General features: G+C 35.5%; 3 protein-coding genes across 5 annotated transcripts; 2 read left to right on the top strand and 1 right to left on the bottom strand.

Moving 5' to 3' along the window:
- Positions 1–1,097: 1,097 nt before the first annotated feature.
- On the bottom strand, positions 1,098–11,429 carry LOC113324809. Its single transcript, XM_026573100.1, has 5 exons — positions 11,399–11,429; positions 10,002–10,160; positions 9,715–9,863; positions 3,072–3,125; positions 1,098–1,215 (listed from the first exon to the last, which is right to left on the bottom strand). Exons 1-5 carry the CDS (start codon positions 11,427–11,429, stop codon positions 1,144–1,146), a joined length of 465 nt encoding a protein of 154 aa, XP_026428885.1. The 3' UTR covers positions 1,098–1,143.
- Positions 3,443–9,153, top strand: LOC113323251. 3 transcript variants are annotated; one of them, XM_026571535.1, is made up of 10 exons: positions 3,443–3,925; positions 5,724–5,792; positions 6,598–6,663; positions 6,764–7,038; positions 7,110–7,304; positions 7,386–7,475; positions 7,546–7,650; positions 7,745–8,135; positions 8,271–8,325; positions 8,892–9,153. In XM_026571535.1, exons 3-8 carry the CDS (start codon positions 6,654–6,656, stop codon positions 8,045–8,047), a joined length of 978 nt encoding a protein of 325 aa, XP_026427320.1. In that variant the 5' UTR covers positions 3,443–3,925; positions 5,724–5,792; positions 6,598–6,653; the 3' UTR covers positions 8,048–8,135; positions 8,271–8,325; positions 8,892–9,153. The 3 variants fall into 3 exon arrangements, with proteins under 3 accessions (XP_026427320.1, XP_026427321.1, XP_026427322.1); XM_026571536.1 differs by having other exon boundaries at positions 6,773–7,038; XM_026571537.1 differs by lacking the exons at positions 5,724–5,792; positions 6,598–6,663 and having other exon boundaries at positions 6,773–7,038.
- Positions 11,430–14,457: 3,028 nt separating the features above from the next.
- On the top strand, positions 14,458–15,552 carry LOC113324810. The gene has a single exon (XM_026573101.1). The coding sequence runs from the start codon at positions 14,458–14,460 to the stop codon at positions 15,550–15,552; it is 1,095 nt and encodes a 364-aa protein (XP_026428886.1).
- The last annotated feature ends 2,433 nt before the right edge of the window (positions 15,553–17,985 follow it).

Consider the following 17,985-nt stretch of genomic DNA (forward strand, 5'->3'; position numbering starts at 1 on the left):
AATGTACAACAAACTATATCTATAACGACAATATGATCAGGAATAGAATATCAACAACAATATGATCAGGAATTGGTTGGAGAGAATAAAAACCTTAGTTGTTTACCGAGAAGATGAAATTTGAGCAAATCTACGTGGCAGAAGGACTGAGGTTTAGCTGCGCTGCCGTAATGAAGTTCGATTCACTGTATTTGGTCCCTGCAAATTAGACATAACGTTACAGGTTAAAACATGTATATATCTTTTTTGGTCGTTATTTAGAAGCCAGTTAAAAATACCCTCATTTCTAATTTTTTGGGATCGATAGTTGTACATGTTGTTTTTTGAGATATGTCATCATGTTTTTAGCAATGGTGCAATTTAGCTGAGCTGATACAATGAAGTTGGATGATATGGTATAGGTATGTGTTGCCGGTGATTATACGAGTGATTTTGCAAGAGAAGTATTAGGTCTTACAAATAGATTACTTAGCAAAAATATAATTAAATTAGTATGATTTTAGAAATTAACCAACGTTAAGGCCCGTGTCGTAAGCCTAATGAACGGTATATAATCCGAGTTTTTGAGAAAATCATCAGAAAAAATAACATCAAACATTTTCTTTGAATTTTTTTTATGCATGGCCAGATTAATAAATCTATTTTTATTAACACTAGCTGTCATGTCTAACTTCCAAGAGGAGATATGTTATTTAATTATTTATTTATTATTTTTGAGAATAAATCTCACTTTTTGCCCCTGATAAATCTACCCAGCAAGCTCCTTTCGAAGAAACATGACTCACATCATTAATAACATTATTACCAGGAGCGGTTGCGATGCGTATCTTAATATGCAACATGTAATATAGGAGTAGTAAGGATCTTACCAGAACTTAGAAAACCTAATTAAGAATAAAAACATACTAAAATCAAAGAAATAAAAAACTTAGATTTGAAAAAACAACAGTTATAATCACTTAACCTAACCAGAACTCGAAAAGGTATAAATCCTTGCTCAGATCTAGTACCTTTCTATAATAATGATTGTCATAAAAAATTAAATTGGCTATGAATAATATTTGTAATTTTATGATAAAGACTATAAAAGCAAACGAGACGGATTGAAAATTTGATTGATGTTGTAGCTTTAAAGTTGTCATTTCAAAATCGGGGATAAGGGTGGTCGCCAATATCTCCCATCCGGACCAAGTGCACGCGATGCCTCAAAAGTACCTACAAGAAAGAAAAAAACAGGAATCAATATTAGTGAAAAAATAATTGAATTATTAGTGAGGTAAAGAAAATCAGGGTAGATGATATATCAATTCCTGGAAGTCTTTTCTTTTTGGGTTATTTTGTTTTTGGTACTCAGATTTTGTCCAATTTTTGAGTTTGGTCTAACATTTGTCCAGCTTGGCATTTGGTACTTGGAAAAGACGTTGACCAGCGTTGACTCAGTTATATTTTGACTTCTGTTAAGGAATTAATAAATGGTTTTTAAAAAAATGGAAAAATGGTAATTATTACAAGAGTTTACTATCATAGCCTTCACTTTCCTAATATTTCCATTGGATCCAACGGATTTGATAAACCTATTTCCTAACTCTTTCTTTTCTTCTCTTCTCTTTTCTTATTCCGCTTCCCACAGATAAAACTCCCATGGATGAAAGATTAAACCCTTCACTAAAATCGTGAACCAAGTTATTGAAATTGTTAAGAATCTTAAGATCTTCCATAAAGCTCAAAGGAAAAACTAACAGGGAAGATCTTCATGGGGTAAAGAGGAGACGGTGATTTCTGCTTCTGCTGCTGTTGATGAAAGGAGATAGTGGTGGTTGATTAAGATGTAATTCGAGATGTTAAAAGAGGGGTTTTGAGTTCGATGTTATGTTCTTGAATAATTGATGGAAATTTACAGGTTCAGGCCTGATTTGAGATCGATTTCATATCTCTGATAGCAACAGTGAAACTAGGGTTTGAGTAGGAGGAATTTAGGGCGTGCTAAAGCTTCTTCTGATGAAATTAAGAGTGAAATATGGAGCTACAGTGCTTCAATGTTAGGCTTTGTGAAGCAGAATGGTGAGAGATGCTGTCGTAACAGATTGGGTTGTGTCAAAGCCTAGAGAAGAAATACAGGAAGGGTTTTCGTGTGAGAAGTGGAGCAGCAACAAGGGAAGGAAACAATTTGATTTCGAGATAGAGATGGATTGATTTCTGGGATTTCCGGGGGTATGATGTAGTGTTAATTAAGCAATAGATGTTGATTCATCAACAATATTTCGGTGGAGTTAAGTTCTTCTTCTCGAATCTGTGCGTGAGTTCTAGACGATACTGTTGATTCAAGATATCGACAGTTGTGATGGGGGAAAACATAAAAGCAGTGATTGTTGTATGCAGATGTTGTTGTTTGTTTTGCTGATGTTGAAGAACGGAATGGGCTCGATCTGAGGTGTTTGGGATTGTTTGCTCGATCTGGGAATTAAGTATAGATGGAGTTTCTCGACTGAGAAACAAACTGAGCAGTAAGGGATTCAGATGGTACGGGTATTGGTTGTTTTGTGATTATGCAGCGAAGGTGCTTGGTTATCTGGCAAAGGTGTTGTGGTCGGTACTGAATAGGGCTTGGATTTGGTAGAATTAACTTAGAGATGGGATTTGATTGAGGTGAGAAGAATTGTTGTTGCTGTCGATTGAAGTGATAAATGGAAGAGATTAATGAAGGGCTTGATTGAGGTGATGTTGCTGCTATTAGAGTTGGAGAGGTGCTGTTACAGAAGATGATGCTCGACGGTGGCTGCGGTGGTGATGTGTTTAGAGAAAGAAGAGAAGATGAGTTTGATGTAATAGAAATGTTAATAAAGTGATGGGTATAACTGTAATCTGATTTCACAATTTAATTATATATATATTTATTAATAATTTATACACAGAAATCAAGATTTAACCTGGTCAACGTTAAGTACCAAACACCAAGCTGGACAAATGTTAGACCAACCTCAAAAGCTAGACAAAACCTTAAGTACCAATAACAAAATAACCCATAAGAATTGAAAAATTAGAAATCAAAACTAAGAACTCTGAGGTTTTACCGTGGGAAGCATGTAGAGCTGCTTCAGCCTCTCCTTTGGACCAGAAGCGCACTTCTGCATAAGTGATCGCATAAATCGGTGTCATATAAACATGTGCAACATTGTAGTCCTTAAAAAATTCATACATATCTTCAGCAGTGTAGTTATTAAAATTTCTTATTTCGAGACACCAAGTGATTGTATTATAACTCCCCGGAAAAGAAGTTGCCATGACCCGTGAAGAAGAAAGTGATAAGATCTATAGGATTCTAATAAAATAGAGAAGTTATTCACTGAATAACTAAACCCCAGAATGAACTTATGTATATATAGAAAACATAACTTGAGTCCAAAGCAAATACCACAATTAAGAAAACATAAACTAATTCCTAAAATAACTATATTCCTAATTGGCGTTGGTATTCCATATTTTATAAGGAGATAAAAGAATAATATAACACTTAAAGAATGATCGTAATTCTCCTAGAATTTTCTTAAAATCTCAAGTCGTGGCTAGTAAACCCAGCAGAAGACCACGATCCCCACCTGATGAGATAAGTCCCCAGTTCATCCAATTCCCGCAGTTCCTCCCACCTCCCTCAACTCTCCTCTTTCTTCGATTATGGTTGCTATAAAAACATTTTCTAAAATTAGATCTTCTGATTTTGATTTTCTGAAATTAGGGTTTTTTAAGTAGTAATTCTATATGTATGAATCAACCTAATTTCATTCCAGCTTCAGTTTTTCTACTGCTTTAGAATTTATATCTTCTTTAATTTGAACCGTTTTATGATATCGGGTCAGATTTGGAAGAAGGAAATCCATCAATTTCTTCATTCTCTGCAAGACATCATCGATTTTATCTGCACAAGCTGGTAAGAAATTTAATTTCTTTCTCCTTGATTTCCTACTGCGATTGTCATATATTTTGAGTTTCTTTTAGGTCAAAGTTCAATTTTTGTTTTGAAATTCTACTGTTCTTGCTTTGTAAATCAAATATACTAGGTTTGTGTTTAGAATTGTATTTCTATTTCAAGTGTAATTGCAAAACCCAGTATGCATGTCTTTCTAGGTTTGTCAAATGCTATTTTTGGTTGTTCCTTAAGACTGTTGTTGCATCCTTACTCTTCTTTGTTGTATTTTTTACTTTGTATGCTTGTTTAAACATCGAATTTGTTGTATGTAGCCTCTATTCTAACTTAAGCACGAAGTATACCTTTATGGAATAATGTCTTTCATCTATCAGCTTTATCTCCATGACTCCATTAAACTGTCAAATCAAATGTAGATGGTAAAATCAAAATTTCTGAATAGCACACGTCAGAAGTATTCTCGTAAAGACATGTGTAGTAATTTCCAAGTACTCTTTCATGAAGCAATGGTTTTTGAATTAGAGGGTCAAATAGGAGACTTTTACAGTTTTACTACTCCGATAAATTTGTAGTTATGTGATTAGTAGTTCATAATCTGAAAAGTTTCTCATCTGGGATAGCACCAACTGGTATTACAATACACTTACACCCAATGTTTTGTGGTTATCACATTATATGAAGTTCAGCACTAGACCGAGTCTCTCACGTGATTGACTTGTTTTCTATATCCTGACAGAGAGTTTGCAGATTTTACTGTTTAAATAAAGATAGTTTGAGGTAGTATTGTGTTCCTACAATTTGGTATTATCATTTGAGGCGTACCCTCAAGAGCCTCAACTTATCCCATTTCATTAGGTTTTACTGTAACAGGCTAGCAGTAACAAGTTTGTCTAGAAATGAATGTGCCATGTTACATATTAACTGGTTATCTCAGCATCAACTAGATAAAACACAATAGGAACTTTCTACTTTTTTCTGAGCACCAATATCCGTATGAATTAAATGGCATGTTTCTTTAAATCTGCAAGCAAAATTTGTTCTCCTTCCTTATGAAACATGTTGTTTGAGGGTAGGTTGTTGGCTTAAATATCAGGAGTTTATGATAATTGGTTTTCTGTTTGGGATTCTCCCTCTAGAAAAAAAGGAAAAAACATGGACAAGTGTACTATTTGCGGGGCTTTAAGGTGGAAGATAGTGAGACATAAATAGTGCACTTGCCACAGTTACTTGTTCTTTGGTTCTCAAGCTTGTGAAATATCACAGAGCACTTCCCTTGGTACTATTTATTCTTTATTCTTATAGTACAACAAAGTTTATTTTCTTCACTTATATATCTTCGTAACGTTATGTTTTGATATACTGGCTTGGTTTTAACATACTAAGATGTGTTCACCTAGTATAGAAATTTCACATGTGATATTTTTAACTTAAACGTGTCATGATATGTGCCTTAAGTAAAATGCAGTATGTTGATGTTTGGCATTAAAATGACCTGATACTATAGTGAGATGAGTATAGCAGTGATACTATGCACAACGTTACCTGAAATAATAAGTCTATAACTGTGCCCTGTTGTGTTATTGACCACAACTTTCTCAAGCTAATGTTAAATTAACATGTTCTGTATGTTACTGACCCGTTGCCTTGTCGATGAGGTGATAAATCATTGTTATGACCTGTCGTGTTATTGACCTTTTGCCGTGTTAGTTGTTCACCATATTTAAGGGGAGGAGAGCATGTTTGTCTGAATACTAATATCCCTTAGAAAATTTTCAAATTTGACCCATTATGCAAATTTCAGGTCTTCTTGGAGTTCACTCATTCTTCTAAGTGGTTGTTGCTGTTGTTACTTTGCTGCTGTACGTTCAAGGTAAACGTTACATGAAAGTGGAATCTGTTTTGCGATTGTAGTGTTTTGTATGAGCTGGAAACTAGTGCAGGACAGCTTCATTGGTAGTTTGATACTTATGGACAAGTTGAATTTTGGTTTTGCAGAATTCATCAGTATTTTCTGATAGAATGAAGGTTTTAGGGTAATTTGATTAACTACTTTACATGTGATGTGGTCTTGATGCTCTATTATAATACATGTGACGTGGTCTTGATGCTCTATTATAAACTTGCAATACACAGAACTGATAAGGTTTTCACAATTTTATTTCTCATATAGATTAGTAGCTTGAATTCATGACTAATACTTCAATTTTACTTAGAGATGGAATGTTTACCATTTAGCTTCATCATCAGTAACTACTAAGGCTGTTACGAATCATCTCTTGTTCGATTGTGTAAGCTTATATGCTGAAAAGGCATCAAATTTCTGTATGTTATTGGTGGCTAGCTAATATGTTATAATCTCGTACCCGTAGGACCAGAGCTAGAAAATATGATGCTGGATAAACTTATTACTTAGTGTCCATATCATATGTTTGGGTAACGTGAGAATCTTAATGTTTGAGTTTGATTATTTTGATCAGTAGGATAGGACCAGGTCAGTGGTTAATAGTTAGAAGTTAGGATGAAGCCAGGTTTTGAAATTATTTGAGTTTCTTATGGACTGAGTAGACATATATTATCAATGCAGACTCACCTTGGCTACATTGCTTGCTGACTTCTTTATATCTTTTCCTTCTTGGGTTTCTTATGGACTGAATTGACATATATTATCAATGCAGATTCACCTTGGCTACATTGCTCGCTGACTTCTTTATATCTTCTCCTTCTCTAGAGTATGAGGAAAGGTTGAATGCATTCCTAGATTAATTTCTTATTATGTGTTTTTTATCCACACACTGTGTGATCTTTTTATTTTGTTATGATGTGCTTACTTGTTGTTTGTAGTTCTTGCAGGAAATATGGATGAAAACCCACAACCTCCGGCAGTAAAGAAAGTAAGAGGAGGGGCTAAGTTGAACTTCCTTAATAAGCTGAAAAAGGGTGAGAAAGTATCACTGGAATTTTGCCGGGGCGCACCAGTTGGACTGAACGCAAATAAGATCTCGGCTTACTGTGGAAAGCTGGCACTAAATGGAGAAAACTTCCCTTTTGACATTCCAGACTGGTCTGGTATGCCCCATAAGGAAGAAAAGCTTGAAGAAGCCATTGAAGAGTTGAAGGTTGAGAAAATAATATATTAAATTATTTAATTGATTTAAGATTGCTAAATTTTAACTGATGAATGTTGTAGAATATTTTTCATTATTCTGATGAGATCAACTTTTGGGTGGAGGAGAAAATCCATGAAAAATGGAAGGCAAGCAAACGTAACATGAGGTTGGAACATTTCGATGAGAAGAAGACTGATGCACAAAACCGAGCTAGTTGTCCAGACAAAACTCAGTGGGCAAATATGTTGATATATTGGCGTTCACCTGAATTCAAGGTGAGAATGTTTACAAATTTATCGTTTATGAGTTTATATGTTAAATAGTGACTTCTAACTTCTGAACGTTGAATAACATAGAAAAAGAGTGAGAATGGCAAAGCAAGTAGAAAGTGTTTGGTTGTGCCTCATCATGGTGGTATTAAGTCATTCGTGAACCACGCGATAGAGGTAACGACTAATATGAATCGGTATTGATAGTTAATGTTTATGTAGATCTTGACATACTATGTATGAACAGATAGAAGAGACAACACAAAAGAAAGCAAGTCGAGCGGCTGTGTATCAGAAAACCTATAGAGTCAAAGAAGGGAAAACTCCCAACCCTATATCTGAAGCAAATCGCGTAAGGCTTTTTAATACGTTAATTTGTATGCTGTTAGAATTAGTAAAATTGTTGCAACTTGTTCTCACTTTAACTTTGCATATTATAACTGCAGGCTCAAGTGGAAGCCTTGGAGAGGAAAAATTTAGAAGAGAATGGTTCAGATAATGATGTTTCAATCTTAGAACGCACTTCTTATGACCAGCTGAAAGGAGACAAGTATTCTAAAATCATGGGAGCTGAGAAACCAGGTCGGATTCGTGGTGTTGGTTCAGCAATTAAAGTAACCAAGCTTATAGGGGAATCTTCTTCAAATGTTGTCCAAAACAACGAGGAAAATGCTGTATTAAGAGATGAAATTAAGAAACTGAAGGAGGATCAGGTTCATATGCAGAACGACATGGAAAGAACGTCTTGAGATGAAGAAAACTGTAGATGAGATAAAAAAGGCTAACGAGGAATCATAGAAAAAAATAGATGCCATTTTGCTACTGTTTGCTGGTCGGGTATGTATTAGCATATCCATAAATTTTTTGGCAGTGTATTATCTAGATTCTTAAAGATTTCTTGGGCATGTATGAGCATATCCGCAAATATTTGTTTGCAGTCACAAGCTTTCTTAATTGCATTTTGTTTTGTAGAGGGACCTCCCACATCCAGAGCCATAGAGTTATGATCTTACTAGACGAATCTGAGGTAATGTTTTCTGCTTTATTAGTCTATTCATATGATTACAGTTGCTTATAAACCTCTAAACATGTTCCCCTTGCTGCAACATATTAGAAAGACGACGGCATAATTGTTAAGTTAGACTCTGGATTAACATCATGGACTATAGTGATATTTGCAGACACATTCTTTATTTTAGCTGTAACGACACACATATAGCATTATCGTTAGCCAATAGCTTGCCAACCAACTTAGTATTTGCGTACACCAATGGATGATGTATATTCATATTGAATTATTAGGACATTTGGAAATGGGTGTACTGGTTTCAGACTACTCTGAATTTCTTGTTCTTTTTTCTGCCATGGATTGATTTATGGGTAACTAGCTGTATCGGCTTAAATGTTTGATGGATATTTGTACTTGTTTGGATCCATGTGTATGTGAGAGATTATAGTTGGATGAATGGTTGTTCCTATGATTCTTCTGCATCTTCTTAAATTAGGCAATTAAGCCTCTGTAAATGTTGTATACATGGATATTTTCTTCTGTCATTTGTCATTGATATCAGATTTGATGTCTACATTTTGTAGGTTAATTTCATTGAAAGATATTATGTTCAAGATGCTGGAAGATATTTGATAGTTAACTTTGGAAGTAAGAAATCCATCTGTGATAATTTAAGTATTTTGTTTTCATTCACTTTAGAGTTTTCCTGAAACTTGAATCAGGCTCTATTTGCTTTCTTATATCAGACCAAAAATCGTATAGTATTAAGTTTTTATTTGCTTTGGAACTTAATGAATCAGACAAACATGTAGAACTTGTGTTTTTTAACGAATACATTGACTTTCTGAAATTGTTGTAAAGTAAATAGTCTTGTTATTTTAGTGGGTAGCAGTAAAAACTGGCGACAATCAGTTTTTAAATAGCTACAGTGAAATCCAGCTACATAAAATGATCTTGGAGCACCTATGCATGAAAACCGTGGCTAATAATCCCACACATGTGCCATCCAACTAGTTATTAGCCACGACGGCACCCGTGGTAAATGATCATACATTATTAGCCACTTAATAAAAACCGTGGCAACGGTCGTGGCAAACAGTTTTAGCCACAGGATGTCACGAGGAGGCTGCCGTGGCAAGTGATCTTTTGCCACGGATTTTCGGTCAACTGCCACGGTTTTTTGGCGTGACTAAAACTAGTATTTTAGTAGTGAACATTGTAAATCAATATCCAAACAGGAATGGTCTTTATCTCTGTAATTAAGTTTTCAAGCAAAGGTGTCCAGGGTCTAACCACAAACAGTTTTCCTAAAATGTAGAAAGATCCAAAATATACTGCTACTGCTTTATCTTCCATATTCAAGAATTCTAAGAAGAAAGCATTGCTTTCATGGATAGTAATTTTTACCTCTGCTTCCATCTTCGAAGTATTGGCAATTGCAAATTGAACTTCCGAGAAGGAGCGTCTTTTTCCAATGAAGTAGCCAACAACCAATTTCTCACAGTCTCTAGTTACTTCTTTTAGAATTTCAGAAGAGATTGAGACCACCTCCTTGCCTTCAATCAAATTAGAAGGTTGATTATCTAATGAACAATCTTCACTGATCTTATTTGGCAGAAGAACAGAAGACCAATTCATCTCTTTGTCACCTCCATTAAAACTCAATTTTCCAAAACTAGGGTTTGAGTTCTTACCTCCACTTTTACCATAAGAATCATTTAAAGGTGGGCAATCAGATAAACCCATCCTTGTTGCGACCTCTGTTGATGATCTTTGATCCCTATTTCTCTGTGAAGAACTTGAATCAAGCTGAGATGCAGCTGCCACGTCGGAGAAAAACGCAAGATGGAGACCTAAAAAAATTGCCAAAAAAATCTCTGCCACGTCATCGCAGTTTCTCTTTCTTCACAAAGTTTTTGTTTTTTATGTACCAAAATTGTACATAAAAAACGGAAAACACCAGCTAAGACTGATTACTCTAGGCGCAAAAGGGAAAATAAAATGATGCAATAGTAATAAAGTGTCGGTTAAGAAAAAATATAATTTATATGTGTGAAAACAATTATATGAAAGGGCACTCAAGCTATTTTTGCACAAGATCATCTGAATGTGGGAGCACATTAGTTTGAGATGGCTTCCATTACAAAGGACCTAAATATCAACTACTTTTGTCTATTTGATTTTTTCTCTCTCATATTTTAGTACTTCACCCAGTGATAAAAACCTATCTAGTTTTGGAACTAGTTTAGAAATATATTAGGCTTAGTCCCATGGTTGCTAATCTAGCAGTTAGATTAGTAGTTTATGTCGGATAGAACTATCTCCTAAGTTCTATGAGAGTGGTAATCTAGCAGCTAGATTAGTAGTCCACGTCAGCCCAACATTTTAAATCTCAACCGTCAGATCAAAAAATAAATCACCCGGCACTGAACCACTAAACGAAAAAGTAACTTTTTTAGCGTTGAATCATTCAGCGCTTCAATCTTGCTGCAAGTTCAATTGTGAGCACATATTAAAAAAGACAACTAGTGTTAATAAATAGACCATTTTTTTTTGAACTGCAACACTTTTCTGCTAATATAAAACTTAGTCTTAAAAACCAAAATTTCCGGGTAACCTTTCTTGTTTCACTAGTTTGCAAAATGTCAAGTTCAGTTCGTGAATCGATAACTAATTGCAATATTTCAACAGTAGTCCCCACCCAATCAAAGCATCTGGATCGGCCACTGATTCGGACTTTGAAAAGTTTTCATTTTCAATAGTTTGAAATTTTGTCTCTCATTCACATGTCTCTCCGTCATCTGCATACACAAGTTCGAACCGACCACCATCATCACGGGCGTCTACACTTTCATACGGGCATGGGTCTTTATATAAAACAAGGGAGGGAACATGTAAATTTTATAGACTGTTGTAGGAAATCGTGTGGATGACCACATGTCAAGCACCTCTCTTATCTTTGGACACATGTCATGCACCTCTCTTCTTATAAACACATGTAATATCACCTCACATGCAAGCTAACTTATCTAATAGATAGAGTTATCTCCTTCTTATATTTATATGAGAATAGTTAATGAATAAAACTCACTGATTTTCTTTCTCCTCAACTTTGTTTCCATTATATTTGTCTCCCATTTCCAACATACTTAAACACGTTATCAACATTTTGCCTACCCATTTTGAATTTATAAAATTGGTTAAAAAGACCAAAATCAATAATTCCTGGGTGAAAATGACATTCAGATTTAGATACTGCTTAAATGGCTAAAATTTTAAGAATGGCCAGGATGTAACCAGTTTCATCATTCTCATTTTCAAATATTTTTTCTTATTTTTAATTTACACAGGATGTATTCAGTTTCATCCTTGCTATGTTTTAAATTTAAGCTAGGATGAATCCATTTTCATCCTTGCTATTTTTTTTGTCCATTTCACCCGAACTATTTTTTACTCGTCCATTTGAACCGTGATTAAAAAATATTTGGACAAATGACCCATTTTCCGTTTTGAGTTTCAATCCTTCAAACACAAAACAAAAGAAAGTTGTTGGCTTCATTCTCAAAACAAGTAGGATTTTTCCAAAAGAAGGTATAACTTAACTACTTTTTCTATTATCATGTACCCATTTACTCTTATTGAAAGTGATATATTTGTCTCATCTATCAAATGACATGATAATATTAGCTTCTACTCTTTATTTTAGTTACACCAAAAAGTTAAAAGAAAATAATCCATTTGATTTTTACTAGTTGATTTCAACTTGATAGTGATAGCTTAATTGTTTCTTAATGATCACATGTTGTCTTCTAACATGAAAGTGACATTTTTATCTCTAGTTTAATTAATTAAAATCATCATGTGATACACAAAAAAAATGGTTTGTTTTACTTATACAAAAAAAGAAGAAGGGGGCCATCTTATTTTGTTTCAAACTCCCCATGTGATGTTGTACTTTCTCTTTCATTTTTTTTGAAAATAAAGTAAATACATAAATACATGTATGACCATTGAAAGATATCATATCATTCTACTTGTTAGCAAATGTATTATACCCATGATGCATATGTATGTATGTTAATTATTTTCATTTAAGCTATGAATATTCTAGTATTTTATTTTTATCAAATATATATGCATCCATGATGTTATTCTCACAAAATATTATAATTTACTATACATATTTTTTTTTAGTATGTGATGTGATTTGTAGATAGTGGTAAAAGTGGTTCGATTCTCAGATTTGCGAAGGATAAAATATAGACTTAAATTCTAAAACTAAAATAGAAAACAAACTAAAAAATGTCACAAACTCAATCAAAGATGATATCAATATTAAAAGAACACTGAGGCTAAGATTCCACTATTTTCCAAGTTCAAAGTGATTTAATCCCAATATTTATATTTATGCAATTTTCTCGTTCAAGTTGATTCTAACTTATTGCAACTAGTAGATTCTCAAAATAACAAGTGTAAATCCAAAGCATAGAACATCAAAAACCTAGGTCCAAGTATGTTCTATCAAAAGAAATCACAATTGCTTAACAAGGATCATTCAAACAATTTTCAACCAAGGCAAATAATCATAAAATAATTGAAAATAAATAAATAAAATAGAATATACCACTTCTTGTTGGAAAAAAGCTTCCTCTATCGCCTCAGCAATGGGGTTTAGATCCTCATATTAATCACTTGCTCAAAATACATGTTTGTTGCTCAAAAGTTTATTAAAGATGAAAAACTGTAACACTGGATGTTTGCAACGATGTATTGGCGTTGCAAGACAAAGGACTGACTGTTACAAAGAAGTCATTGTAGCAGCGTTACAAATTTGAGACGTTGTTCTTATTTGCAGCGGATGTTCTTCAGCAGCAACAGCAGAATACGGTTTCCTGCAACTTGATCAATATGGCTCTGTAGTGTTTCTAATTCCTCTGCGACTGCTCCAATAACTTCGTTACCTTTCCTGGGACTTAAGCACACCTTTTATACTACTCAGAAACCTAAAAATAGCGATTAATTCTCGCTTTTTCTTTACGTGCAAGTCACGGCAATAATATCTTCTGCCGACTTCCCTAGACAATTCCGAGCTTTCCCGATTGTCTTAAACTCTTCCTTAGATAGAATACTACCTTAGGAAACAATTTCACGCGTTTAGTCTCCCTGAATTACCAAAAATCAACCCAAACAGAGACCCGTGCAATTCAAACTCTGTTTCCTTATTTTGGATTATCCATCCCAATTCGATTGATTCCAGTGCACATACCAGACTTGTTTAGTTGAATCACGTCTAGCCCAGCAAATTTCAGCGATTGAATCTCAGGCAAACATCTTCGAAATCCAAACGAAAATTTGGTTTCTCACTGGTTATTTTTCCCGCCAAAAAAATATTCGAATTTTGAGAAGAAAGTGACCCCCTATATCCTGTGCTGGTCTCCCTTTAGCAACTGCCCTGCCCCTTAGTAATTTGTCGCCCCTTATCCGTTTGAGGGGTCCGAATAGCAAGTGTCCTCCGGGGGTGCCCCGCAACTTTTCGAGCAGATTTTTCCAAAAATGTTTATTGGCCAAAAATACCTACACACATAAAACACCATAATAAGTACAAAAATGAGCACTATCAATATATAGAATCGAGATAAATTAGATACAAAAATGTGTCTATCAGTATGTTATACTATTCTTTTTAGACCTTCCTCGGAATTGTAAATTTTTGAACATAGACCTTATACTTAGTATTATATTTTAATTTGATATTACTCATGCAATATCTTAATTGACCAAAACATATTTTATCCCGCAAACAGTTTGCTACTAAATATGCAAACAAATTGCGACTTAAATTCTAATAATTTTATATACGTATATAAATGACAAATGGGCATGTGGTTTATTTTATTTTTAACATACATATTTTCAGTTGACTATTTTGTCAACCTTGTTACCAAAATCGTTTGTAATTTTTAAACCATAAAGAAGCTTGGTTAATTAATTTTATGGACTAGGTTATGATCAAAGATTGGACTATATGACATATCCATATTACCCACACAACCATAAAGAAATTTGGTAACGGGAAAATGATACTGGGATTTGTCGTGGACTCAGAAGAACTTGAGCACCATATTAATGTCCTATATTTTGTCTATGTAGATGGACCCAATTCGACCGGAGTTCGAACTTTTGGACTCAGCAGGACTTGATTACCATTATTGGGTCGCTGATGTGGAAACTACCTTCATTGCAAAGGATTTCACCTCCACTATCAAACCATCTGCCGACGCTGCTCCGGCAACTGAGAAAGACAAAGCTAATGCTCTTATGTTCCTCAAGAGACATATCGATCCTAACCTGCGTTGGGGTTATCATCACTTGAAGACACCAAAGGAGCTATGGGATGCTCTCGATATCCGGTTTGGGAACATTCATGATTCCTTAATACCACAATTGAAAGTTTTGTGGAACGAAATCCGGTTTCTCGATTATGTAAAAGTGAATGATTTTCAAAAAGACGTGCTGCAAATTCAGACACGTATGGACTTTTATGGAAAGAAACTTACTGATGAGGAAATGATTCTGAAAACCCTATCGACCTTTCCTACCTCTTCCATGATACTAGCAAACCAGTATCGTTTAGAGGTAGATAACAAAAGAATCACCACATTTAATAGGTTGATAAACTTACTACAAGTGTCCGAAAGGAACAATGATATTCTGGTCAACAACAATGCAAGAGCTGTCGGGAAAAAGAAAATTCCCGAAGCTAACCATGGCAAGGTCAACAAAGGCAAGGGTCCCAAAGGAAAGAGGGCTCGACATTCTGATTCACATCTTCATGATCCATATCCACGTGGAGATAACACCTCTCGTGGAAGAGGACGTAAGGGATATAATCGAGGTCGAGGTCAAAATGGTCATTATAATGTTTGGCACATAGAAGGAATTTCTGACCAAAGTGGTAGTGATCCTAAGTTCAATAAAACCCCTATGAATCCGGCCACTAAAAAGGCTGCAAATGAAAGTGCGCCTTGTTTTAAGTGTGGATCCACCGAACATTGGTACAAGCATTGCAAGGCTAGCGCCAATGTAGCTGCGAGCTACAAAAAGTACCGGGAAGTTATCGAACAAGAGGCTAACTACGCAGAAGAAAATATTGTTACCCCTGACACTAACCTCACAATCTCATATTTCCTGAGAAATAAGGATTTTTCCCCAACAATGGATGTTCCCGACTTTTCCTGGGCCTAAATATTTAGTTTCTTGTTTCATGGCTTGCTAGACTTCGTTGTTTTAATAGGTTGATAGTTGCTTTGATGTAATTTATGTTTTCTTAGTCTGCCGTTTGTTTAATGGTTTGAGTAGGTGGTGTTGTTGCTAAACATGTCCTTAGCATCTTTATGTTATGTGTGTGGATTATTTATGAGTACTTGTTTTCTATCATGTTTAATAGAATTTTACTTTTTTATGATAATCTATTGTTTTTAGCATGTATGTTAGAATGGAAAGGACGCCATTCTAATGGAACAGATTTGTCTAAAGAAAATGAGATAAATTGTTCATTTTGATAACCTTCCTGCCTAATGTACTTGTAGGAATGTCTCAATGAGAAATTGAATGTCTAGCTGATAGTGCAACCACCCACACTATCCTACGAAATAGACAATTATTTGGTAGTTTTGCTCCTTATAATACATCCGTAACTACGATGATTGGATCATCACAAGTAATCATTGGGCGAGGTATTGACCAATTCTTATTGCCAAATGGCACAATGATTAAAGTCACAGAAGCTCTATATGCACCAAAATCTCACCGCACTTTGTTGAGTTTCAAGGATATCCGTGAAAATGGTTATCACTTGGAAACTCACTGTGAAAATGGAATTGAGTACATATACGTGACCTATAATGAATGCGGAAGGAAGCGCATCTTAGAGAAACTAATGAGTCAATCTAGTGGATTGTATATCACTACTATTAGGATTATTGAATCTCATGTTGTTACCAACGATGAACTGTTGGCCAGAGACTTATATAAGATTTGGCACGATCGACTAGGACACCCAGGTCGTGATATGATGATCCGTGTTTTGAAGAACTCGCACGGACATCCCTTCTTTCGAATGAAAAACAAATTGGGTAAACAGATTGTTACAATGCAGAGTAACAATGTGCTTTCTAAAGTAAATGATGCACAATATATGACTTCTAAAGCAAGAGAAGGGCAACCTTCGTCTTCCAAAGTAATCGAAGCGCACCCTGTGTCCCATTCTTCTTCGATGTCCTTATCGAAGGCACATCGCTCATTCTGCAAAGCTTGTTCTTTGGCAAAGACAGGATCTAGACCATCCTATGATAAAGATACCAAACAAAATATTCCATTTTTACAAAGAATACAAGGTGATATTTGTGGACGTATACATCCAGAATGCGGACCATTCAGGTATTTTATGGTTCTGGTTGATGCTTCGACCCGTTGGTCACACGTTGCATTGTTATCCACAAAAAATGCCGCATTTGCAAAGCTCCTAGCACAAATTATACGACTAAGGGATCACCACCCTGATCATCCAATTAAGTCTATCAGACTTGATAATGTTGGAGAATTTACATCTAAAGGATTTGATGATTTCTGTATGTCTAATGGAATTGATGTAGAGCATTCAGTACCCCATGTACACACTCAAAATGGTCTCGCAGAAGCTATCATCAAAAGGTTACAGATGATAGCTAGGGCATTGGTTATGCGTTCCAACCTGCCTATTACTGCCTGGGGGTACGCCATATTGTATGCAGCATTACTTATTCGCTTCAGACCCACTACTAGCCAACCATTTTCTGCGTACCAGTTGGTCACTGGATATGAGCCTGATATTTCACATTTACGCATATTTGGTTGTGCCGTATACGTGCCTATTACGCCTCCACAACGTACTAAGATGGGTCCACAAAGACGAGTAGGTATTTATGTTGGATGCGAATCCCCAACAATCATCCTCTACTTAGAACCTATGACAGGCGATCTCTTTACCGCTAAATTTGCGTATTGTCACTTTGATGAGACAACCTCCCCGTCGTTAGGGGGAGGTATGGAAAAGGATTTCCAAAGAGAACGACAGGAATTTTCGTGGTGTGTTCCCACATTGTCTCATCTTGATCCCTGCACTCTACAATGCGAAAGTGAAGTGAAACGAATTATCGATCTTCAGAATGTGGCAAATTCAATGCCTAATGCATTTACTGATATCGCTTAAGTGACGAGATCACATATACCAGCTGCAAACGTGCCTGCAAGGTTGGAAATTCCCGACAAGGGAAAAGGTACCTTAGATACCAAGGATGCATTTGGTGGAAGTGTAGCCGAGGTCGTGGCCCCCAAGAGGAAGAGGGGGAGACCACTTGGTTCGATCGATACTCAGCCAAGGAAGAAAATGACGAGTAAGGCACAAACCGATCCATATATCATCAATACAGATAATTCATCTCATGAGATTGTCTCTGATTAAAGTTATGTCCATGAATTATTACTGGGGGGACGCCCCGAAGTTTGAATTGATTCCAGAGAACAAAGAAATCTCTATGGATTGTGAAAGTGCATATGTGTTGATGGAAAGATATTCCACGCATATTGAAGATATATTCGCATATGCAGTTGCTCGAGAGATTATGGAGCACGATGATA

Source organism: Papaver somniferum, chromosome 11 (genome assembly GCF_003573695.1).
Source record: "Papaver somniferum cultivar HN1 chromosome 11, ASM357369v1, whole genome shotgun sequence".
Lineage (NCBI taxonomy): Eukaryota > Viridiplantae > Streptophyta > Magnoliopsida > Ranunculales > Papaveraceae > Papaver > Papaver somniferum.